The 20,419-nt window shown below is 44.1% G+C and overlaps 1 protein-coding gene across 2 annotated transcripts in view; it reads left to right on the top strand.

Moving 5' to 3' along the window:
- The first annotated feature begins 284 nt into the window (after positions 1-284).
- LOC132814428 (uncharacterized) overlaps positions 285-20,419 on the top strand; it is a 44,996-nt gene continuing 24,861 nt past the window's right edge. Inside the window, exons 1-3 of one of the 2 annotated variants that reach the window (XM_060823485.1) lie at positions 285-465; positions 567-782; positions 7,738-8,118. In XM_060823485.1, the coding sequence (XP_060679468.1) occupies positions 304-465; positions 567-782; positions 7,738-7,845 (486 nt within the window). In that variant the 5' untranslated portion in view covers positions 285-303 and the 3' untranslated portion in view covers positions 7,846-8,118. Of the gene's footprint in view, positions 466-566; positions 783-7,737; positions 8,119-20,419 lie in introns of those variants that run through there. The other variant, XM_060823484.1, reaches the window with a different exon arrangement.

Raw genomic sequence — 20,419 nt, 5'->3', positions numbered from 1 at the left:
CAGCTGCTGCCTGAACTTAGTCTGGGTCACGGCATAAATCGCGGTGTTTGTGCAGCAACTGAGGAGCTGCAGCATGAAGCCCAATTCCTGCACAAAGGGATGGAGATACACAGACTTATACCCAATATATACATCCGGTACCATATAGAATACAGCATTAACGTTGACCATAACAGGATGAAATTGGCCGAGATCACAAACAGTAAAATGATGGATTTTTTTCGGTTTCTCATTTCTGTGTCAGACTGAGCGTCCCCATTGGTGTGAGCGCGGAGTCTCCTGCGGGCTCTGCTGGTCACTAAAATGTGTCTGACGGTGAGAACATTGAGCAGCAGAATCAGGAGAAATGGGACACCCGGGGTTAGAATGTGGTGGAGGGACTCGATTGTGACCCAGACACTGGAGACTCGAACAGCGACTGTTACATCACAAAACCAGGGGGCGTTCCCCAGCCAATACCGAGCCGTGAGCATAAAATACCAGGAAATGTTCTTTAAACAGCTCAGCACAGTCACTGCTCCCAGAACCACAGCCGCCGTTTTCTCACTGCAATATTTACTTTTCAGCTTCTGGCAACAAATGGCCACAAACCGATCAAAGGTGAAAGTGACGGTGAACCAGACAGAGCAGTCAGTGGCTGCATAAAGCAGGACGGCGTGGATATTACACACGGGGACGGAGTACCTCAGGAAATAAAACTGTTCCCGATAAACAATGGGAATGTGTCTCAGGATCAGGTCGAGGATAATGACCAGGAGATCCGCCGCTGCCATGGCCCCCAGGTAACGTCTGACACATGGAGACAATCCACAATCTTTATAAAGCAGGACGTAGATGGTCACTACGTTAACTGTGAGGAAGGAAAACAAACCCATTATCCATCAGCCTGGAGGCAAAGGGACCCGTTTGATCGGGGACCCAGTGAGATTTTCAAATGTGTCCCTGTATTCAGGGATTTATTAAAATAATTGGAGCTGGAATAACAAATGGGAAGGTCGGAATTACTGACAAAAATGTGACATAAACCACAAGAAACCCTCCCTCCCCAAACACACAGAGACACATCCATAAGGACAGATGGTTTCTAGAACATTCCCACACACTCGATCACTCGAGAGCAGACACAGGTCACTCCTTCCCAGTTCCTAATACGGAGGGTGGAACGTTGCTGTCCTGAAGGATTCTCTCCCAGTTTCCTGAAGACAAACGGAGTTTGGGAATTTCTGTATTTTGGTCTAAATTGTGGTCGATCCTGTGTCGTGGAGAAATGTAAACGCAGGGAAAACGTATTCCCCCCCTTTAACTGCCTGAGGGGCCTTCGGAACAGTGTCTCCTTCTCCCTGGAACGGGATCTCTTCCCTCGGGATCTTATCGTTTGTTCAATTCACTGACGTCCGGCCGTTCACAAACAAACAACGTCAGGGACAGAACGTTCCGGGGAATGTCAGTTATAGAATGTCAGGGACAGAACGTTCCGGGGAATGTCAGTTATAGAATGTCAGGGACAGAACGTTCCGGGGAATGTCAGTTATAGAATGTCGGGACAGAACGTTCCGGGGAACGTCAGTTATAGAATGTCGGGGACAGAACGTTCCGGGAATGTCAGTTATAGAATGTCAGGGACAGAACGTTCCGGGGAGCTCCCTCACCGTCCATCACCTTTCACCCCCCATCCACCCCACCACCATGATGTTCTGTGCACAGGCTACATACCTGTCCAGTACCGGGAGCTGTGCAGGCCACAGCAGGGCAGTACTGTGTGAACCTGGAACAAACATCCATCCAGCACATCCCACATCATTGCATTATCTATAAACCTCACCAGACAGTCTGACCAGCACAGAGAGCTGTGCAGTGATCACCCGTGAATTCATCTGTAACCCAGGAGCAGTTACCCTCCCAGCATGTAGGGCTGTGTACCCCACCCCAGTGCATTGATCTGTAACCCAGGAGCAGTTACCCTCCAGCATGTAGGACTGTGTACCCCACCCCAGTGCATTGATCTGTAACCCAGGAGCAGTTACTCACCCAGCATGTAGGACTGTGTACCCCACCCCAGTACATTGCTCTTTAACACTGTGTTAGATCCTTGCCCAGTGAGGGGAAGCTTGCAGCCCATGCTGGAAGTGACAGGAAGTACAGCTCCCACCCATTTCCAGCTCCATATCGATATTGTGCACTGACAAGGGGGTGCTGTGGGTGTGAACATCACTGCCAGAGAGAGATGGCGGGGGAATCAGTTTAAATATCACCACATGGGAGGGGTTTGGGGTATAGACAGAGAGGGGGAGACTGAGAGACAGTGTCATGGACGGATGTGTTCCCAGGTTTCAGAATGCTGAAATGTAGACACTTTGGTAACAACCTGTAACATGAGCCAGTCTTCCCAGGAAAGATGGAAAAAAGGAGATTGGTGTGAGGTGAAATGATGGAGAGTTTTGGATGAGCATTTGTTCTACAGCTTTGTAAATGGGAGTAGTTACAACAGAATCTCTGACTCACTGGGCTGATTCTAACACTAATTTGCCTCAGTGTCATTTCATTGAGTGTGACAGAGAGATTATCTGTACGAGGCCAAGCTAGATTCCTGGTGCTATCTTATCAAACACAACTCATTGACTACCCCCCCCCCCACCCCCCCCCCATGGTGTCCCTCTCATTCAATGCCAGCCCGATTCTCCCACCCATCATGGCTGGAGGGACTCACAGTCGCCCGGGTGCACCTGGATATTCCGTGACCCGTGGCACTGGTGCCATCTTAAAAAGGCCAATGGGCACACGGTTGAGATTTCTCAGCTTGGAGCTGCCCTGCACAGTTTACCCCGAGCATGGCAGATAAGGGGCAATTACACCACGGTTTGTCGACTGAGGCACAGAGGTCCTGGTGGATGGGCTAGTACAGAGGGTGACCATTCTCTTCCCAGAGGGAGCCACACCACCAGACCCACTGAGCATGGTCTAAGCTCCCCACCCAGCTCAGTGCAGTATCTGCGGTCTGAAGAATTGTCCAGCAATACAAGACAAGCATCAATAACCTTCCCCGCTCTGTCAGGATAAGGGTCACTGTATTCTCTCTGCTCCCTCACACTCACGGTATATCTGTTATAGCACCGACCCCCAAACAAAGCTCCTGTTCATATACACCCAGGGCCCTCTGTTCCTGCAGCCCCTTTATAATGACACAGCCTGTTTTAAACTGTCTTTCTTTATCTTTCATACCAAAGTGCATCACCTCACACTGCTCTGCATCGATCCCCGTCTACCAGCGTGTCACTGTCCTGTTAGAGTTCCACACTGTCCTCCAAAGATTTACAATTCTTGCAGGTTTGGTCCCATTTACAAACATTGAGATTGTCACAGTGTCACAGTCCCCATGAAACAACTGAAATCCTGCCCCACACACAGGAGTGTGAGCAAGTGAAATACTGATATATTCCCACGGACAGAGTCGAATAATGACATACTGTCAATGGAATAACAAAAGTCCTAACACATACGAGACAGAGTAGATGAAATATTGACAAACCACAGAGCAAGAGAAATCCGGATAGGTTCCACTTATCTATATTCATCAGGGTATAATGGGATGAAGGTGAAAGTGTGTACTGTATCTTTAAGCGAGGGTGAATGCTGCTCTGAACTGGGAGCTTACAAGTCCCTGTGATATGAGAGGATGGCAGACCCAGAAACAGTATATTACTGTAGAGCTGGGTCGGGTTATAAGCAGTTAAGAGATAGAGGGTCTTTCAGTTCACTTTCAGTGTTAAAAACTACATTGTTGTTTTTATTTAAACAGCGGAATTTGGGAGTTCTCTGTCACTCATATTTTAACAGTTTTCGAGGCGAATTGAGCATTTATTTATGTTTAGTTTAAGTTACCAGATGAGATCTATGCCGTGTCCTAACAATTGCTGAGTGTGTATCTGTGTGTCTCTGTGTGGGGCAGGTCTGGCAGTCTCTGTGGTGCTGAAAGTGATGCAATGCCACCCTCTGCTGGTCTCCTCACGCCACTGCACAGGCATTGGTAGAGGGTGAAAACCAACAGGGATTCACTCAGACAGGGGGAGGGAGAGGGCAGCTGCTCACAGCACCATCCAAACTGATGTCTTATCCATGTACTGATCTAAATGTCCTTTAAACGTTGTAACTGTCCCTGTTTTCACCACTTGCTCTGCAAGTTCATTCCACACACAAGCCAGCTTCTGTCTAAAATAATTACCTTTCCTAAATTTTGTAAATCGTTTTCCACACGCCTCAAAATATCCCTCCGTTTTGAATCCCCAACTCTAGGGAAAAGACATCAGCCCTTCAGCTTATCTGTACTCCTCATTATTTTATAAACCTCTGCAAAGTTACCCCTCCATCTCATACTCTCCAGTGAAAAATGTTCCAGCCTATTCAGCCTCTCCTTATAGCTCAATCCCTCCATTTCCAGCAACATTCAGGTTAAACTCTTCTGAACCCTCTCCAGCTTAATAATATCAAGGTCAATAATATCAAAGTGAATAGTCAATGTATTTTATAAGGGGAGTGGAGATCAAAACTAGAGGACATAGTTGTAAGAGGAGAAACATTTAAAAGTGACCTAAGGGGCAGCTCTTTCACCCAGAGGGTGGTGTGCCCATGGAATGAGTGGGCAGGATGCCCAGACTGGACACAGTATTCCGGAAGAGGTCTCACCAATGTCCTGTACAACCTCAACATGACGTCCCAATTCCGATACTCAAAGGTCTGACCAATTAGGAAAGTGTGCAAAACACCTTCTTAATCACATTATATATATGAGGTGCGCATTTTTAAGAATACTACCTGACGGCCTTTGTCTCTGTCCTACAGCACTGCCAAAGACCCTACCTCGCATTAATCCAAACTAAACTCCATCTGCCACGCCTCGGCCAGTGAGTGATATTACCACCTCCTCACCTTCCCCGTTTAATTTTAAAATGCCCACCCCTCTCCAGGAGGCCTGCACACTCTGGCCTTGATTTTCACAAAGACCCTGAGCTTGGTTTGCCTTGTGTGGTTAGAGGGAGGAGGGACAGATTGCAGACACAGTCAGTGGGGAGGAGAGGCTGGACAGCAATCAGCGGCCTGGTATCATTTCATGGTTTTAGGCAGTGGGCAGACACACTTGAGAGTTGGGTTATACTGATCGGTGTTTTGGGACCAGAAATTATGGTCTTTCTCCGTGTCTGGTGTTCAGTAATAAATATCTATTTGAGACCCTTCATTGGGCAGAGTGTGTCTGCAGGATTTCTTTCCCTAATATTGCAGACTACAGATAATAGCGATTAAAGATGTTCATAGTTAATTTCTATCTTGCACTTGTTTAACAAAACAAAATGTTTTGTGTAGCTCAGTAATGGTAACCTGATTATAATAAATCCACACCGAGCTGAACGCTGTACCTTAAAATGTGACCCAAAATCTGGGTATAGTAGTGTAGTGGGTAGTGTCCCTGTCTCTGAGCCATGGCTCTGGGGTTTGATTCCAATTCCTGACATTGTGTGGTAGTGTTCCTAGCTCTGGACCAGAAGGTGTGGATTCATGTCCTGCCTGTTGCAGAGGTATGTTACAGCATGTCAGGACAGGCTGATGAACAAACAAACAGGAGAATAATGTTACAGCTTTATGGGTATTGCCGAGTGGTGCTCGTGTCCCTACCTCCGGGTACAAAGGTCTAGGTGTAAATCCCACAGCAGTGTCTCCTAATATATCTGAACAAACTGATGAAACTGGGTTTAGAATTGTGACTTGATGGAGAAAGAACATGTGTCGGTGTTGAATGTCAGCATTTCGGCCCGGGATTATTGAAAATACAGCCATTCGTGTTGATTGGAGTCACATTTTACAGCAGGAAAGGTTTATAAAATCAGAATGGTCATGGATAGGGTTTGTAGTCAAGGTTTTCCCCAGGTTAGAGGCGTCCAAAACTAGAGGATATTGATGGAAAGTGAGAGGGAAAAGGTTTTGAAGATACCTAAGGGGCACCGTTTAACCCAGACGGTGGTGTGTGTATGGAATGAGCTGCCAGAGGAAGTGGTGGAGGCTGGTACAAATACAGCATGTAAAATGCATCTGGATGCTGACAGACCTGCTGAGCTTTTCCAGTAATTTCTGTTTATGTTAGAACAAAGCATTTATTTAAACACCGGTATCTGTGTTAACTGTTTGGATACAAAATTGGCTGGCCAGCAGAAGACAGCGAGTGGTAGTGGAAGGAAAATATTCTGCCTGGAAGTCAGTGGTGAGTGGTGTTCCACAGGGTTCTGTCCTTGGGCCTCTACTGTTTGTAATTTTTATTAATGACTTGGATGAGGGGATTGAATGATGAGTCATCAAGTTTGCAGATGACACGATGGTTGGAGGTGTCGTTGACTGTATAGAGGGCTGTTGTAGGCTGCAGCAGGACATTGACAGGATGCAGAGATGGGCTGAGTGGTGGCAGATGGAGATGTGATGCATTTTGGAAAGTGGAATTTGAAAGCTGAGTACAGGATTAAAGACAGGATTCTTGGCAGTGTGAAGGAACAGAGAAATCTTGGTGTACAGGTACATAGATCCCTTAAAATGGCCACCCAAGTGGACAGGGTTGTTAAGAAAGCATATAGTGTTTTGGCTTTCATCAACAAGGGGATTGAGTTTAAGAATCGTGAGATCTTGTTGCAGCTCTATGAAACTTTTGTTTGAACGCACTTGGAGTACTGTGTCCAGTTCTGGTCACCATATTATAGGAAAGATGTGGATGCTTTGGAGAGGGTTCAGTGGAGGTTTACCAGGATGCTGCATGGACTGGAGGGCTTATCTTATGATGAGAGGTTGACTGAGCTCGGACTTTTTTCATTGGAGAAAAGGAGGAGGAGAGGGGACCTAATTGAGGTATTCAAGATTATGAGAGGCATAGATAGAGTCGATAGCCAGAGACTATTTCCCAGGGCAGAAATGGCTAACACGAGGGGTCATAGTTTTAAGCTGGTAGGAGGAAAGTATCGAGGGGATGTCAGAGGCGGGTTCTTTATACAGAGAGTTGTGAGAGCATGGAATGCGTTGCCAGCAGCAGTTGTGGAAGCAAGGTCATTGGGGACATTTCAGAGACTGCTGGACATGCATATGGTCACAGAAATGTGAGGGTGCATACATGAGGATCAATGGTCGGCACAACATGGTGGGCTGAATGGCCTGTTCTGTGCTGGACTGTTCTATGTTCTATGTATTCTGAATACATTAAACATTTTATTTTTAATGACGCAGGGCCATATAACCGTATCTTCAAATCGACCGAGACCGTTTTCTGTTCAGGTTATGGCTCCGTGTATGACAGCAGCAATGATGCACCGACATGGAACAGGGAATGTGATGGAGACATAGTTTGGACAATGTACAAGGAGACCTCACATGGTCCAGTTTGGGAGAGAATGACATTATTGTGTGATTTAACTCAGAGAGGGAGAAAGTGTCATCTGCCTGAGAAGAAACGGCCCATTGCACTCTCTCTCCTTCATTATTCCTCATCACAGTAACGTGTACGAGCTAAAACAAAACTCTACTATTATTGTTACCATTCTTATTTTTATAGAATCCCTGCAGTGTGGAAACAAGCCCTTCAGCCCAACAAGTCCATACTAACCCTCCAAAGAGTAACCTTCTCATGCCCTTACATTTACAACTGACTAGTTACCTAAAGTAGAAATCGCTGAACACTATGGACTATTTGACCAATACACTTTAATTATACAGCTTTGGGAGGAAACGGGAGAATCCATCAGAAACTCACGTAGACAAGGGGAGAAGATGCAAACTCATGCAGATAGTCGCCCGAGGCTGGAATTGAACTCATGTCCCTGATGCTGTGATGGAACAGTGCGAACTACTGAGCCACTGTGCTAACCTGGGACCTCCTGCCAGCCTAATGCAAAGGGAATTCAGCCAAATCTAACTCTCCCAGGAGTAGAATACCTTCAGAAGCAGAATAACATTTTGGACAATCTCTCAATTTTTCGTTTTTGTCATTAGTTACATTAATATTTGGACAAGGTTCTTTCAATGTGAAATTTCAGAGATTTTGTTTGTGTGTGTGTGTGTGTGTGTGTGTGTGTGTGTGTGTGTGTGTGTGTGTGTCAGTGTTTTCAGAACGGGAAATATCGATTCTTTATTTGCAAACAGTTTGCCATTCAGCATTCCATCATAGTTGGAGTAACATTGCTCTGGATCATAAACGTGCTATTTGAACAGATTAAAGAAACTAGCCTGACTTGGTCCTAAAACTGACCCTGACCCAGTCTGAGACTGATATCATCGGCCATATCACCGACCTGGTTACATTTAACATTTGTTGTGAGCAGTGGAGGAGTGGGACGAGAAATGGGATTGGTGAGCCTGATGTCGGTGGTGGGTGAGCTGTTGGAGGTGATTCTGAGGGATAGCATTTACATACATTTGGGAAGGTAAGGGCTGATCGGAGTAGACAACATGGCTTTCTGCATGGGAAATCATGTCTCATTAATTTGATTGAATTTTATGAAGAGGTAACAAAGAAGATTGATGAGGGCAGTTTGGTAGACATTGTCTATATGGACCTCAGCAAGGTGTTCATGACATTCCGATTGGTAGGCAGATTAGTAAGGTTCGGTCACATGGGATACAGAAGAAGCGAGTCACAGTTGGCTTGAAGGGAGAGGGGTATTTTTCAGACTGGAAGCTTGTGAGCAGACATTATACACTTAATGGTAAGGGCCTGGTGAGTGTTGTGAAACAAATGGACTTAGGGCTGCAGGTGCATTGTTCCTTGAAAGTGGAGTCAAATGCAGACAGTGCGGTACAGAACACGTTTTACAAATTTGCCTTAATCAGTCAGAGCATTGAGTATAGGGGTCGTGGTGGCATGTTGTATCTGTACAGGATGTTGGTGAGGCCACTTTAAGAATACTGCGTACAACTTGGTTGTCAGCTGAAAAGATTTACACGGATGTCCCAGGACTGGAGGTTTGAACTTTAGGGAGAGGTTGATTAGTTTGAGGTGTTTCCCCTGGAGTGTCAGAGGCTGAAGGGTGACATTATAGAGGTTTATAAAATCATCAGGGGCATAGATATTCTGAACAGCCATGTTCCGCTCCCCAGGTAGGGGAGTCCAGAACAGGAGAGCACATGTTGAAGGGGAGAGGGCGAATAATTTAGAAGGGACCTGAAGATAAATGTTTCACACACAGAGTGGTGGGTGTACAGAAAGTGCTGTCAGAGGAAGTGGTGAAGGCGGTTACAATTGCACATTTAAAAGTATCTGAAAGAGGAGGGATATTGGCCAAATGCTGGCAAATGGGACTGGATCAGGCTTGATATCTGATCGGAGTGAACAGATTGGACTAACGGGTCTATTTCTATTCTGCATGACTCTCTGATTCTATAAGAGGGATGACAAAAAATTCTGAAATTACCTTTCAAATCCGAATCCTCTTCACTGGAAGTTTCTCGTGCCTCTCTGTTCACATTGATTGACAGTTGGGTTACTGAAATATTTGACAGAAAACTGAGTCATGGATAATGGGACACAGACAGGAAAGTGGGGCTGAGACCACAACCTGATCAGCCATAATCTTAGTGCCTGGTGGAGAAGGTTCAAAATGTTTAATGACTCACTCCTGTCCCTCAATCCCATGTTCCTGTGTTCCATTCAGCCCATTAAACCTGTTAGGCAGGATCATTTAGAGGCTACTTACTTCTATAACCTGGTGCACAGAAACAGAGGAGATCATTCGGCCCTTCAAGTCTGTCCCACATACTTTGAGGTGATTTGAGAAATGTAATTGTAAAACCCAGGCTGGGTATGAAAGAGGCCCCTCATCTCTCTTTACAGAGCTTCCCCTCTCTGAAACTTGTGCTCCATTTGTTGGTCATGTTGTAGACTCTAATTCACTGTGAATACAGACCCATACCTCACCCAGAGATGGCTCACAAAATCCTCTGGTCTCCCTGACGGCAACATTCAATACCAGAACATTCATGAAAACTACACCCACTAACTTTCCAATAACACAATGCGAGGACATCAGACAATGTTCAGAATAATTTGACGCCCCCATCAGCTTCTGAACTGGACTGTGTCCATGTGCAGCAAAACATGGACTCCATTGAGGCTTGTGCTTTTAAAGAGTCCGTAACATTCATATAGAGGACTGTCTGACACTGCACATTGCCGCAGTAAAATAAGAGTTCATTCCGCACCTCACACTGGTTTCACAGGAATATGAGGAAGTCGGTCAGCCCATTGACACTATTAGAGAAGAACAGGGACAGCCCATTCAGTGCCTCCAACATATTACTCAGGAAGAGAAGGATTCTAGTGTGATGGGCCACACCAAAGCCCCTCGATAATATTTGAAGGTGGTAGCCTAGACTCTACTATTTTCTTATTTTAAAGAAAATATAAAGTGTCTGTTCCAGATGCAATGTGACTGGTCAAGCAACACGGTGTGAAGCAAAACACCATTTACTTAAACACGATAAATAAAATAAAACCAAAGGAAGAGCAATCTAGAATAATGTAATTATATTGGACAAGTTAACAGAATAAGAGATCTAGGAACTATCACTAATGAACTGTTCCAATACTGGAAAATCACATGGACACAGCCCTTGGCAAAAAAGGAATATTCAGACACTGAATGACACAAATATTTCTCCAATTCAGGATTTAAAAACAGCACCAAGAGAAAATTCATACAGAGTAGCTGCCAGGAGACATTCACTAAAGTTTTCAACTCGGTGGAGACCCCAATAATTTCTGATGTTACTGAGAAACCAAAACCCAGAAATCCTAATCGGTGAGAGCTGACCACACCCATTCCATCTGCATTAAAATAAACCCAAGGCTTCGCTAACTGTTACGCAAGTGGTCCTAACTAGCCAGCTTGGTAACGGTCATTCAATCTCTCTCGTAAAAGAAACCAGAACAAAATAACCTCTAAAAGCTACAGCATCATCACACTAGTCAGCACATCGAGCTGTCATACAGGAACCAGGGGTAACCCAATCAGGCCCTTGGCCCTGTCCAATCGGACGAGGAAGAAGCCAGTCAGTCCCTTGAGTCACTTACACAGGAACAGTAGGAGGCCATTCCCACCTCAATGCACTTACACAGGGGCAGAATGAGCTAATTGATGCTGATTCCTGATGAATGGCTTATGCTCGAAACGTCGATTCTCCTGCTGTGCTTTTCCACCAAACCACTGTCTACTCTGTTCTTCAGCATCAACAGTCCTCACTGTCTCCTAACTGATGCTCTAACATGGTGACCAGGTGGAGCAGAGGCTGCACAGACAGACTGCTCCACGTTGTTCCTCGTAGCTCCGTCAGTCATGATACACACGTGGGACTTTAACACGGTTTTCTAGTGGTGAGGAGGGAAGCCATATGTCTTGTGTGAAGTCACAAGAAGGCAGCTTCCATCTCCGAGAAGCCAGCCTGGTGTTCTCTATGTAGGGTGGAAGCTAGTGGGAATGGCTACCTGTTTCAGATGGAAGGTATTGTGGCTGCTGTTGGGGATTGTGAGGAACATAACGTTCAGTATGGGTTCACACGCCGACTGCACAATAACGTGGGGAGAGTTAATTTAGGCATATAAACTATTAGGAAAGTCAGGTTAGACTGATGAATGGACTCTCTAAGATCAAATAATGCTGATCTTGTTGATGTTGATCTTGTCTAGTGCACGTCCTGTTCAGTGTAACCTGTATGCCTTACTCTGTCCAAGCCTATTTCCATCCTATGATCTGTCTGGCCTTGCTTACTATGATCTGCCTCCACTGCTAATAAATAAAGTGTTTCCCTGTACTGAGTTACCCGTGGCAATAAATCAAACCAATAACTCCTGGGTAAAGTATGGAATGTCTGTTTTGGAAATAAGAGACCCCTGCCACTCCGCATGTTTCAGCATCACCATTTCTTCGTCTCTCACACTCTACAGGTTAAACACTCAGCTTCCTCACTCTATCCTCATGTTACCATCATCCGTATCTGTGGTACGGGAATCCTTCCTTACAAAGGGCATCAAATCCGTACAGAGTGCCCCAAATACTCTCTCAGCAAGGTTCTACAACAGCTGAAAGATGGCTTTACTTATGTACTCGAATCATCTTACAATGAAGGACAGCATGCCATCGACTGCACCCATTACTTACACAGGGTTTGATTCAGAGCAGTCAGCATAGACAGCATAGATCATGCTTCCCAAATTTCTTAGAGGCCTTTGATGAGGTTTGATAAGTTTCCACATGGCAGGCTGCTCAGGAAGGTTCCAAAACGTAGAATGCGTGGGAACTGTCCAATTGGATACACAGTTGGCTTGATGGTAGGAAGGGGAGGGTTTAGTGGAAAGATGCTTGTCAGACTGGAGGCTGGGTCCATTGCTGTTTGTTATCTATGATCTGGTTGAGAATGTACAAGGCATGATTAGTAAGTTTGCAGATGTCACTAAAGTAAGTGGGAGCATGATCAGTGAGGAAGTTTATCAGAATTTGCAGCAGGACCTTAATCAGTTGGGGAAATGGGCCGACAAATGGAATTTAATATAGAAGCGTGAGGTCTTGCATTTTGGAAATTCAAATCAAGGTAGGAGTTTCATGGTGAATGGGAGGGCCTTAAGGGGTGCAGGGGGCAGAGAGATCTTGGTGCTCAGGTGCACGGTTCCCTGAGAGTGGAGTCACAGGTAGACAGGGCAGTGAATAAGGCATTTGGCACAATGGCCTTCATCAGGCAGGATATTGAGTATAGAAGATGGGAATTTATGCTGCAGTTATACAGGACTTCGTTAAGGCCGCACTTGGAGTATTGTGTTCAGGTTTTGTCGCTTTGTTTAAGGTAGGATGTTATTAAAGTAGAAAGAATACAGAAGAAATTTACAAGGATGTTGCCAGGACCCAATGATCTGAGTTATAGGGAGAGGTTGGACAAGATAGGACATTTTCTTTAGCGTGTAGGAGACTGGGGGAGTTGTTATAGAGCTGTATAAAATCACGAGGGGTATGGATAGGGTTAATGCTCTCAGTCTTTTTCCAAGGTGTAGAGAATCGAGGACGAGAGAGGATCAGTTTAACGTTAGAAGGAAAGGAATAAAAGGGAACCTAAGGGGCCACTTCTTTCCACAGAGGCTGGTACGTGGATGAGCTACTCGCAGATGTAGTTGAGGGGGGTAAATTAACAACATTTCAAAAGCATTTGGATAAATATCTGTATAGGAAAGGACTGGAAGGATATGGGCCAACTGCAGGGAAATGGGGTGAGCGGGGATGGACATTTACAAGGTGGAGTCGAACCCCTCTGTTAATTAAAACCAAACACCCAGAAAAGCTCACCTCACCTCGTAATCTGTTAAAATATGAGCGACACAGACCTCCTTTTAAACAAAACTTAACAAGTTAGTTTCTTAACCTTAATAGTGAACACTAAACAACAACAATTCACAAATGCAAGTCCCTCTTCTTAGCTACTTACTATCTGACTCGAACTCTGTAAAAATATGCTGTTCCAACAACCCACATATTAAACATTACAATCCCATGACCATACAGTCTCTATCTTCCCCGTTGTCTTCACTCTTTCAGCTGCATCTCCCCGGGTCATCTTTTTATTGCAAGTAGGTTTGACATGAACATGTGTCTTTGAGAGAGTGTGTTTGAGATGGTCAGTTAGCACTCCTGCTCGACAGCAGTTGCTCTCCTGTTGGATGGCAGTAGCTCTCCCTCCAGTGTTCAAAATGCTGGGTTTATATACTCCCCATGATATAATAATTATCATAATTTGATTGCTTTCCAGGTGTCCAAACAATAATATTCAAATTCTGTTGGCATCTGTTATCCTGAGCGTTATTTAAACTCTTTAGTTACATTTGAATGGCTATCAAAACAGCAACAAAACTCAGGAATCCATTTCTCAGCTAATGGTGACATGTGGAACAGTGTGACCTTCAGCTGGCATCTGTGGCTTTAATTTCTATTCAGCAAAACCCGATCTGTTTTAAAGTGTCCATATATGTTTTTGTCTTCATAACATCTCCCCGCTTCAGAAAATAAAATGAACTAGCAGAATGAAAAGATGGCTACATTTGTTTTCCTCTAACTCTTAATCCCAATTTTATGAAATACCAAAGTGTTAATCTCAGTTATATCATTCATATTAATTCTGTACACCAATACAACACTGGAATAAGTCAAAACTTATCTACACTTTTTCCTTTAAATCCACGAAAACACATCTGCTATCACATTATAGGAGCCACAGCATGTACATTTTGTAAGTTTAAAGTCGGTAAGGTAAGACTCCAATGACGTAGTCTCATATTCTGGTCTGTAAATATTCCAAAAAATGCGAGAGATTTGTCGTTGTCCACAACTATCTCCGACAATTTGTTTGTCATATACACATTAAAATATTGTCACGCCAGTGTGGAACTTAATCATTCTTGTTCAATAAGTAACCTATCGGGGTGTCCATTTTAATTTTAAAATTTTATCTTTATGTTAATAACGTTCAACAATATGTTCTGATGCATTTTCTGTGTGTGTGCATGTGTATGTGTGTGTATGTATCTCTGTTGTACGTCCATTAGCCTTTCAGGACGGAACACCTCTGCCTGTTCAGGTTTTTCCTGCACCGTTACATCAAACAGGGTGTCAGTTCACTGAGCATCAACTCCTTTGTCTTTTTCGTTCGTTTTTCCTTCCTGCTGTAATTTATGACAGTGGGATCTTGTTACTACACAGTCTGGAAAAAATCCTGAATAATTTTCTATTAACTCACCAATTCCCTCATCTTCCTTTGGCTTCTCCACCACAAGGGGTGCCTCTCCCACCTCGCCTCCTGCTAAATCGTTCCCAAGAACAAACTCTATTCCTAGAACAGACACTCTGTTACTCACTGTCACTGTTACTTCCCCAACCTTGATTTGGCATTCCATCCTGATGTTACACAAGGGAATGCTTAACTTCTGTCCCCATTTCACAAGTTATCAAGCTCTTGATTAACATGTCAGAAAGAGTGAAAAAAAACTTTCATCTCGTACTATTAGAGGGTGAGAGAAAGTGAGGGCGGCAGATGCTGGAGATGAGAGTTGAAAAGTGTGGGGCTGGAAAAGCACAGCATGTCGGCAGCATCCAAGCGGCAGGTGCATTGACGTTTTGGGCATACGTCCTTCATCAGGAAAGTGGGGCGTAAGGGAGGGGGAAGGAGGTTGAGAAATAAATGGGTGGGTGGGGGTGGAGCTGGGTGAAAGGGAGCTTGGAAGGCGATTGGTAGATGCAGGTGGGGTGTGATGGTGATATGTTGGAGAGGGGGGTGATAGGACACCTATCGATGGTAGGACAGCTGGAACCCTCAACCTGTACAGCATCAACGTTGACTTCATCAAATTCCAAATCTCCCCTCCACCAACCTCTTCCAGATCCAACCGGTCAACCTAGCACCGCCCTCTTGAACTGCCCTAACAGGCCATCTTCCTTTCCACCTATCGACTCCACCCTCCCCTCCGACATATCACTATCACTCCTACCTACATCATCTTATTGCCTTCCCAGTGACCCTCCCACCAGCTCAGCTACTACTCTCGTATTTATCTTCCAGCCCCCTTGTCCGCCCACCACGTTCCGGACGATGGGTTTCTGCCTGATATTCGATTGTCCTGCTGTTCGTACGCTGCCTGATCTGTTGTGCTTTTCTGGCGCCTCACTTCCCAACTAATAGAGAGTGAGCAGATCCCTTATCTCACAAAATTATAATTTCTTATCCTTCTCCCCCTGTTCTTTCTGAGTAAACTTTATCCACAGAGCTGAATTCTTTACAGAGATCAGGCACTGCCTCCATACCCAGCCCTTGCCTAGGTTGTGCAATGTCCTGCAGCTCCTCGGCTGCACTTGGGGTTTCCTTTACCAGTTTCACTAATGTCACTGGCTTAGCCTCTTCTACCGCATCTTTCCCCAAAGTGCCTTCTTTAACGCCCAGCACGGTGTGTCCCAGCTTACTGCAGTGATAACAACTTTTTCCCTGTGCCCTTCTTAAACCATCGGCACTGTAATATTATGTGTTCCACTCCCTTACAGTGAGAGCACCTGAGGCCTTTCACCACCTTTCAACCCCCTTTGGCTTCTTTCTTCACCTGTGGTAAACTATTATGAGCTACTGTTCGCTTTGTAATGTGTGATCTTCCCTTCTCCCAATTTCTATCCCCCACAGGATGAAATTCCTGCCAGAAGCTAAATTTCATCACATGCCACAATTCATATTTACCTGCCATTTCTGCCGCACTTTTCACTTCTTGAACTTTCTATTCATTCACATGAATTCTTACTATCTCTGCAAGTGAGTCTTTTAACTTCTCCAGCAGATTAATCTTCCTTCAAGCCTGACAGATCTTATCCATTTTTAAGGCCATAACCCACCTATCAAAATGACTGTGGTTAATTCTTTCAAACTCAATATAAGTCTGACCTGGTTCCGTCTTTATTTTTTCCGAATTTCTGTCTATATGCTTCTAGTACCAATTCATAACTAATCAAAATAGCCAATTTGACATCTTGATAATGTCTGGATTCCTCGTCTGACAGCGCTGCACATACCTCACTAGCTGTGCCCACCAGATTAGTCTGAACTAGCATTACCCATAAGTTCACTGGACAGGTCATCTGCCGTGTCATTTTTACAAATGAAATAAAAAAAGATTTTGACATTTTTCTCACCGAAATATGGCAAGTTACTAACCTAGTTGAATACATCCCTACGTTCTCCCTTCATCTCCATCTTGTTAATTTAACTTTCTTACCTAATTCCCAACTTCTGAATTTCAATTGCCCTCTCTAATTCTTTCTCTTCACTTTCTCTTTTTTCTCTCTCTGTTTCCGCCCCTTTACTTATCTTCTAACTCCAGTCGCCACATTTGCAAGTTAAGTTTTTATAACTCTACTGCAGTTGCCTATTTCTCTGATACATCAAAGTGCTTGACCAACTCCATTACAATTCCAGCTTCCCTTTTCTCCATGGTTAAACCCAATTCCTACCTATTGGCTCATTCTAAAAAATGTCCTCCTTCTGTATTTCGAAGTTTCCTTGGAAAATTCGGGAACCTCTTCAGTAATGTTAAAAGTCATTTCCCTCACTTTTCATTTAACCAACCACAAGTAACAAAATTAAACGAATTTTCCCAATGGTTTCATTTGAAGTTCAAAGTTGCAATGAGTTGGAATTTGCTGGGATCTGTTGTTTCACAGATCTGTTCAAGTCTGTCCAAATGCCATATGGCAAGGCCCCAAACTGTTATAACATCAATGTCAAACCCCTCTGTTAATTAAAACCACATACCCAGAAAAGCTCACCTCACATCATAATCTGTCAAAACGTGAGCGACAGAGAACTCCTAAATTCCACTAATAAACAAAAAAAAACAATTTATATGTATGCAAGTTAGCTCACTGAGCTTGACAGTATGTTTTCAGAAGTTTCGTCACCATGACTATGTTTCTTACATTGGGTGATGCCATTTCCGGTTATTTTAACAATAGTATGTAGACAGAATCTAAATTGATGAGTTTATTGATGGACTTCTGCTTAGAATACCATTTCTCTAAGAAGGTCCTTGCGTGTCTTAGTATGTGTGTGTGCTTTGTCCCAATCAAAGTGGTGCCCTTCTTTGTCTGTATGTATGGAACATAGTGATAGTGCGTTATGTCTTTTGATGACTACTTGGTGTTCATGTATCCTCGTAACACGACAACAGGACAGTTTCAATGGTGGAAAAAAGATTTTATATACACTGTTTAATCAATGTGTGTGTGTGCAGATAAGTCACAAATGATGTATAAAATTTATAAAATATTAAAACATTATTTGATCCTCTCAACGTTCCCTCTTTTTCTGGGATTCCCAACTCTAATTTCTCATTCTTACCAGGATGTGTGCTCCAAATTCTTGATTCTGGTGTCCCAACTTATTTCAATATGTTGGCCTGCTGGGTTCTTTCCAAAGCTAATGTCTGTCATATCATTGCAGACAAATGTTCTGGCATCAGACTTAGCATTTGAACATAATACTCTGCTGTACGTGCACTGTACAAAGGATCACAGCACACAGACATTGCCAAAGTATTGGGGGATGTTCATCTGCTTCTTTCGAGAATGTGGTTTTCTCATTTTCCATATCTCCATATCTATATCCTCTCTCTCTTGTTCTCCCTTTGTAGCTGGTTTAGAATTCCACCAATTATTCTTCGTGTCCCATCTCTCAAAGCTCCTTCTTTTAGTTTACATCTCTTCAAGATGTAATGTGGTTATAATTAAGCAATGCCACTACAAAGACATGCGGGAGGAACTGTCCAGAGTTAATTGGAAGGGGAGCTGAGCAGGAAAGACCATGGACCAGCAATGGGCGGAGGTTCTGGGGATAATTTGGAAGATAATACAAGAAATGCAACCCCAAGAACATGAAACATACTCATGGGAGGACAAGGCAGCCATGAGTGTTAAGGCATCAATTCAAAAGAGAAAATATACAATGTGGTGTAGATGATTGGGAATCCAGAAAATTCATTGGCTCTGAAACTACATAACTCTGGTATCACTGACACTACAGAGCTCTTAATCATGGTCAGGGAAAGAAACAGAGGAAAAATAATCGCTTAAACACAGAAGATTGTATTTCTCAAGGAAAAAGACTCAGGTGAATTAAACATTTTAATTAAGATCAGTTAAGTACTTTTGCAGAATGTGTCAGATTGAAAGCAAGACCCGGGGAGACAGACCCTCAGCAGAATGAGAGTTTGAAAATTGAAGTATTTCCTCATCAGAAACCAGGTTAGGTCACTGAGTGCAGGGCTGATGGGTGAATGGGTCTCAGTGAGAATTGGGGAACAGACAGCAGAATTGCATTGCAGATATTGCAGCTGGAAACTGTGTATTCATGTAGTGCTTTAGACCACAGCAGCGGGAGAAGCAGAACAGCATCCAACCACAACCTGTAACTTTTTGCCAGGGTAACACCTCAGTCTGCCATTACCATCAACACCATCTATTGCTCAGTGACGAGTGTGGGTGAACATGTCAGAGTCAGAATCACATGATCCTTAACCTGATATTAACTCATTAAAGCTACTGGACTTGACCAACAGATCAGAACGAAGCCCTGCAGTCCTGCCACATTCAGTTATAAATGGTGATGGACGCTTAAACAAATAGCTGGAGGAGAGGGCTCCACAAACATCCCCATCCTAAATAATGGAACAGACCTGCACATCAGTGTAAAAGAGAAGGATGTTTTATCTGCACCAACTTCTGCCAGAAGTGTTGAGTCGATGATAATCATCACCCACGCCATGATGCCCACAAAATCACAGATGCCAGTCTTCAACTAATGTGATTCGCTGCACGTGACATGAAGAAACAGCTGAACACAGTAGATATGACACAGGCAATGGGCCCTGACCCCATTCCTGCAATAGGACTGAAGACTTGTGCTGCGCAACAAGCCGTGTCCATGGGGGAGCTGTTTAATTCCATCTCCAACTCTGACATGTCCCTGGCAATGTTGAAAATTACTCAGGTAAGTCCCGTTCCCTAAAACGGGAATAATTACAATCTGATCATTTACCACCCCCTCCGTCCCATCACCACAGTCAAATTGGTGGGAGTTCTTTTTGACAGAGTTGTCAAGCAGCACAGAAATACCCTGCTCAGTGTTGTCTCTGACAAGTCCCCATGTGGAGATGGTGCTGTTGTGGAAATGTCACTGGATTACTAATCCAGACCAGGCTAATGCTCTGGCAGCAGGTGGAAGTTAAAGGCAATTAATAAAATATCGAGATCTAAAACCTGGGTTCAGTAACAGTGACCTTGAAGACAATATCGATTGTAAACAGAATTTCCTTCTCCAATGTACTTTTAGGAAGTGAATCTCCCGTGATTTCCTGGGCTGGCCTAAAACTGACTCCAAAGACCCTGACATGTGGTAAACATTTCAATGGTCTCTGAAACGGCCAATCAAGGCACTCATTTGTATCAAACTACTCCAAGGACTGAAAGGATGAAACCGGACTGAACATCCGGCCTCAGCATCAGTGTCGGAAAAGGGAATGAGAACACAGTCCTGTCGACCCTGCAGAGACCTCCTTCTTAACATCTGAGAGCTTGTGACAACATTTACCGAGCTTTCCCACAGACTGCACAGAAACAGCGGGAAAGGAGTAGGTCATACAACACATTGAGCCTCCCCCATTCTAGTTCATGGAAAAAATCTCCTCAATGCAATTACCCCACACGATATACATATCCGTTAATGTGAGTAACCTTGGGAAGCTATAAAATAGGAAATGCAGTAGTACGTTTGGTCCATTGAGTTTGCTAACCAATTCCATGTAATGAAGGTTGGCCCTTCATTTCCGCCCCGTACT

Source organism: Hemiscyllium ocellatum, unplaced genomic scaffold, assembly GCF_020745735.1.
Source record: "Hemiscyllium ocellatum isolate sHemOce1 unplaced genomic scaffold, sHemOce1.pat.X.cur. scaffold_819_pat_ctg1, whole genome shotgun sequence".
NCBI lineage: Eukaryota > Metazoa > Chordata > Chondrichthyes > Orectolobiformes > Hemiscylliidae > Hemiscyllium > Hemiscyllium ocellatum.
The sequence above is the reverse complement of the archived record's forward strand: the minus strand, read 5'-3'. Positions and strand labels throughout refer to the sequence as shown.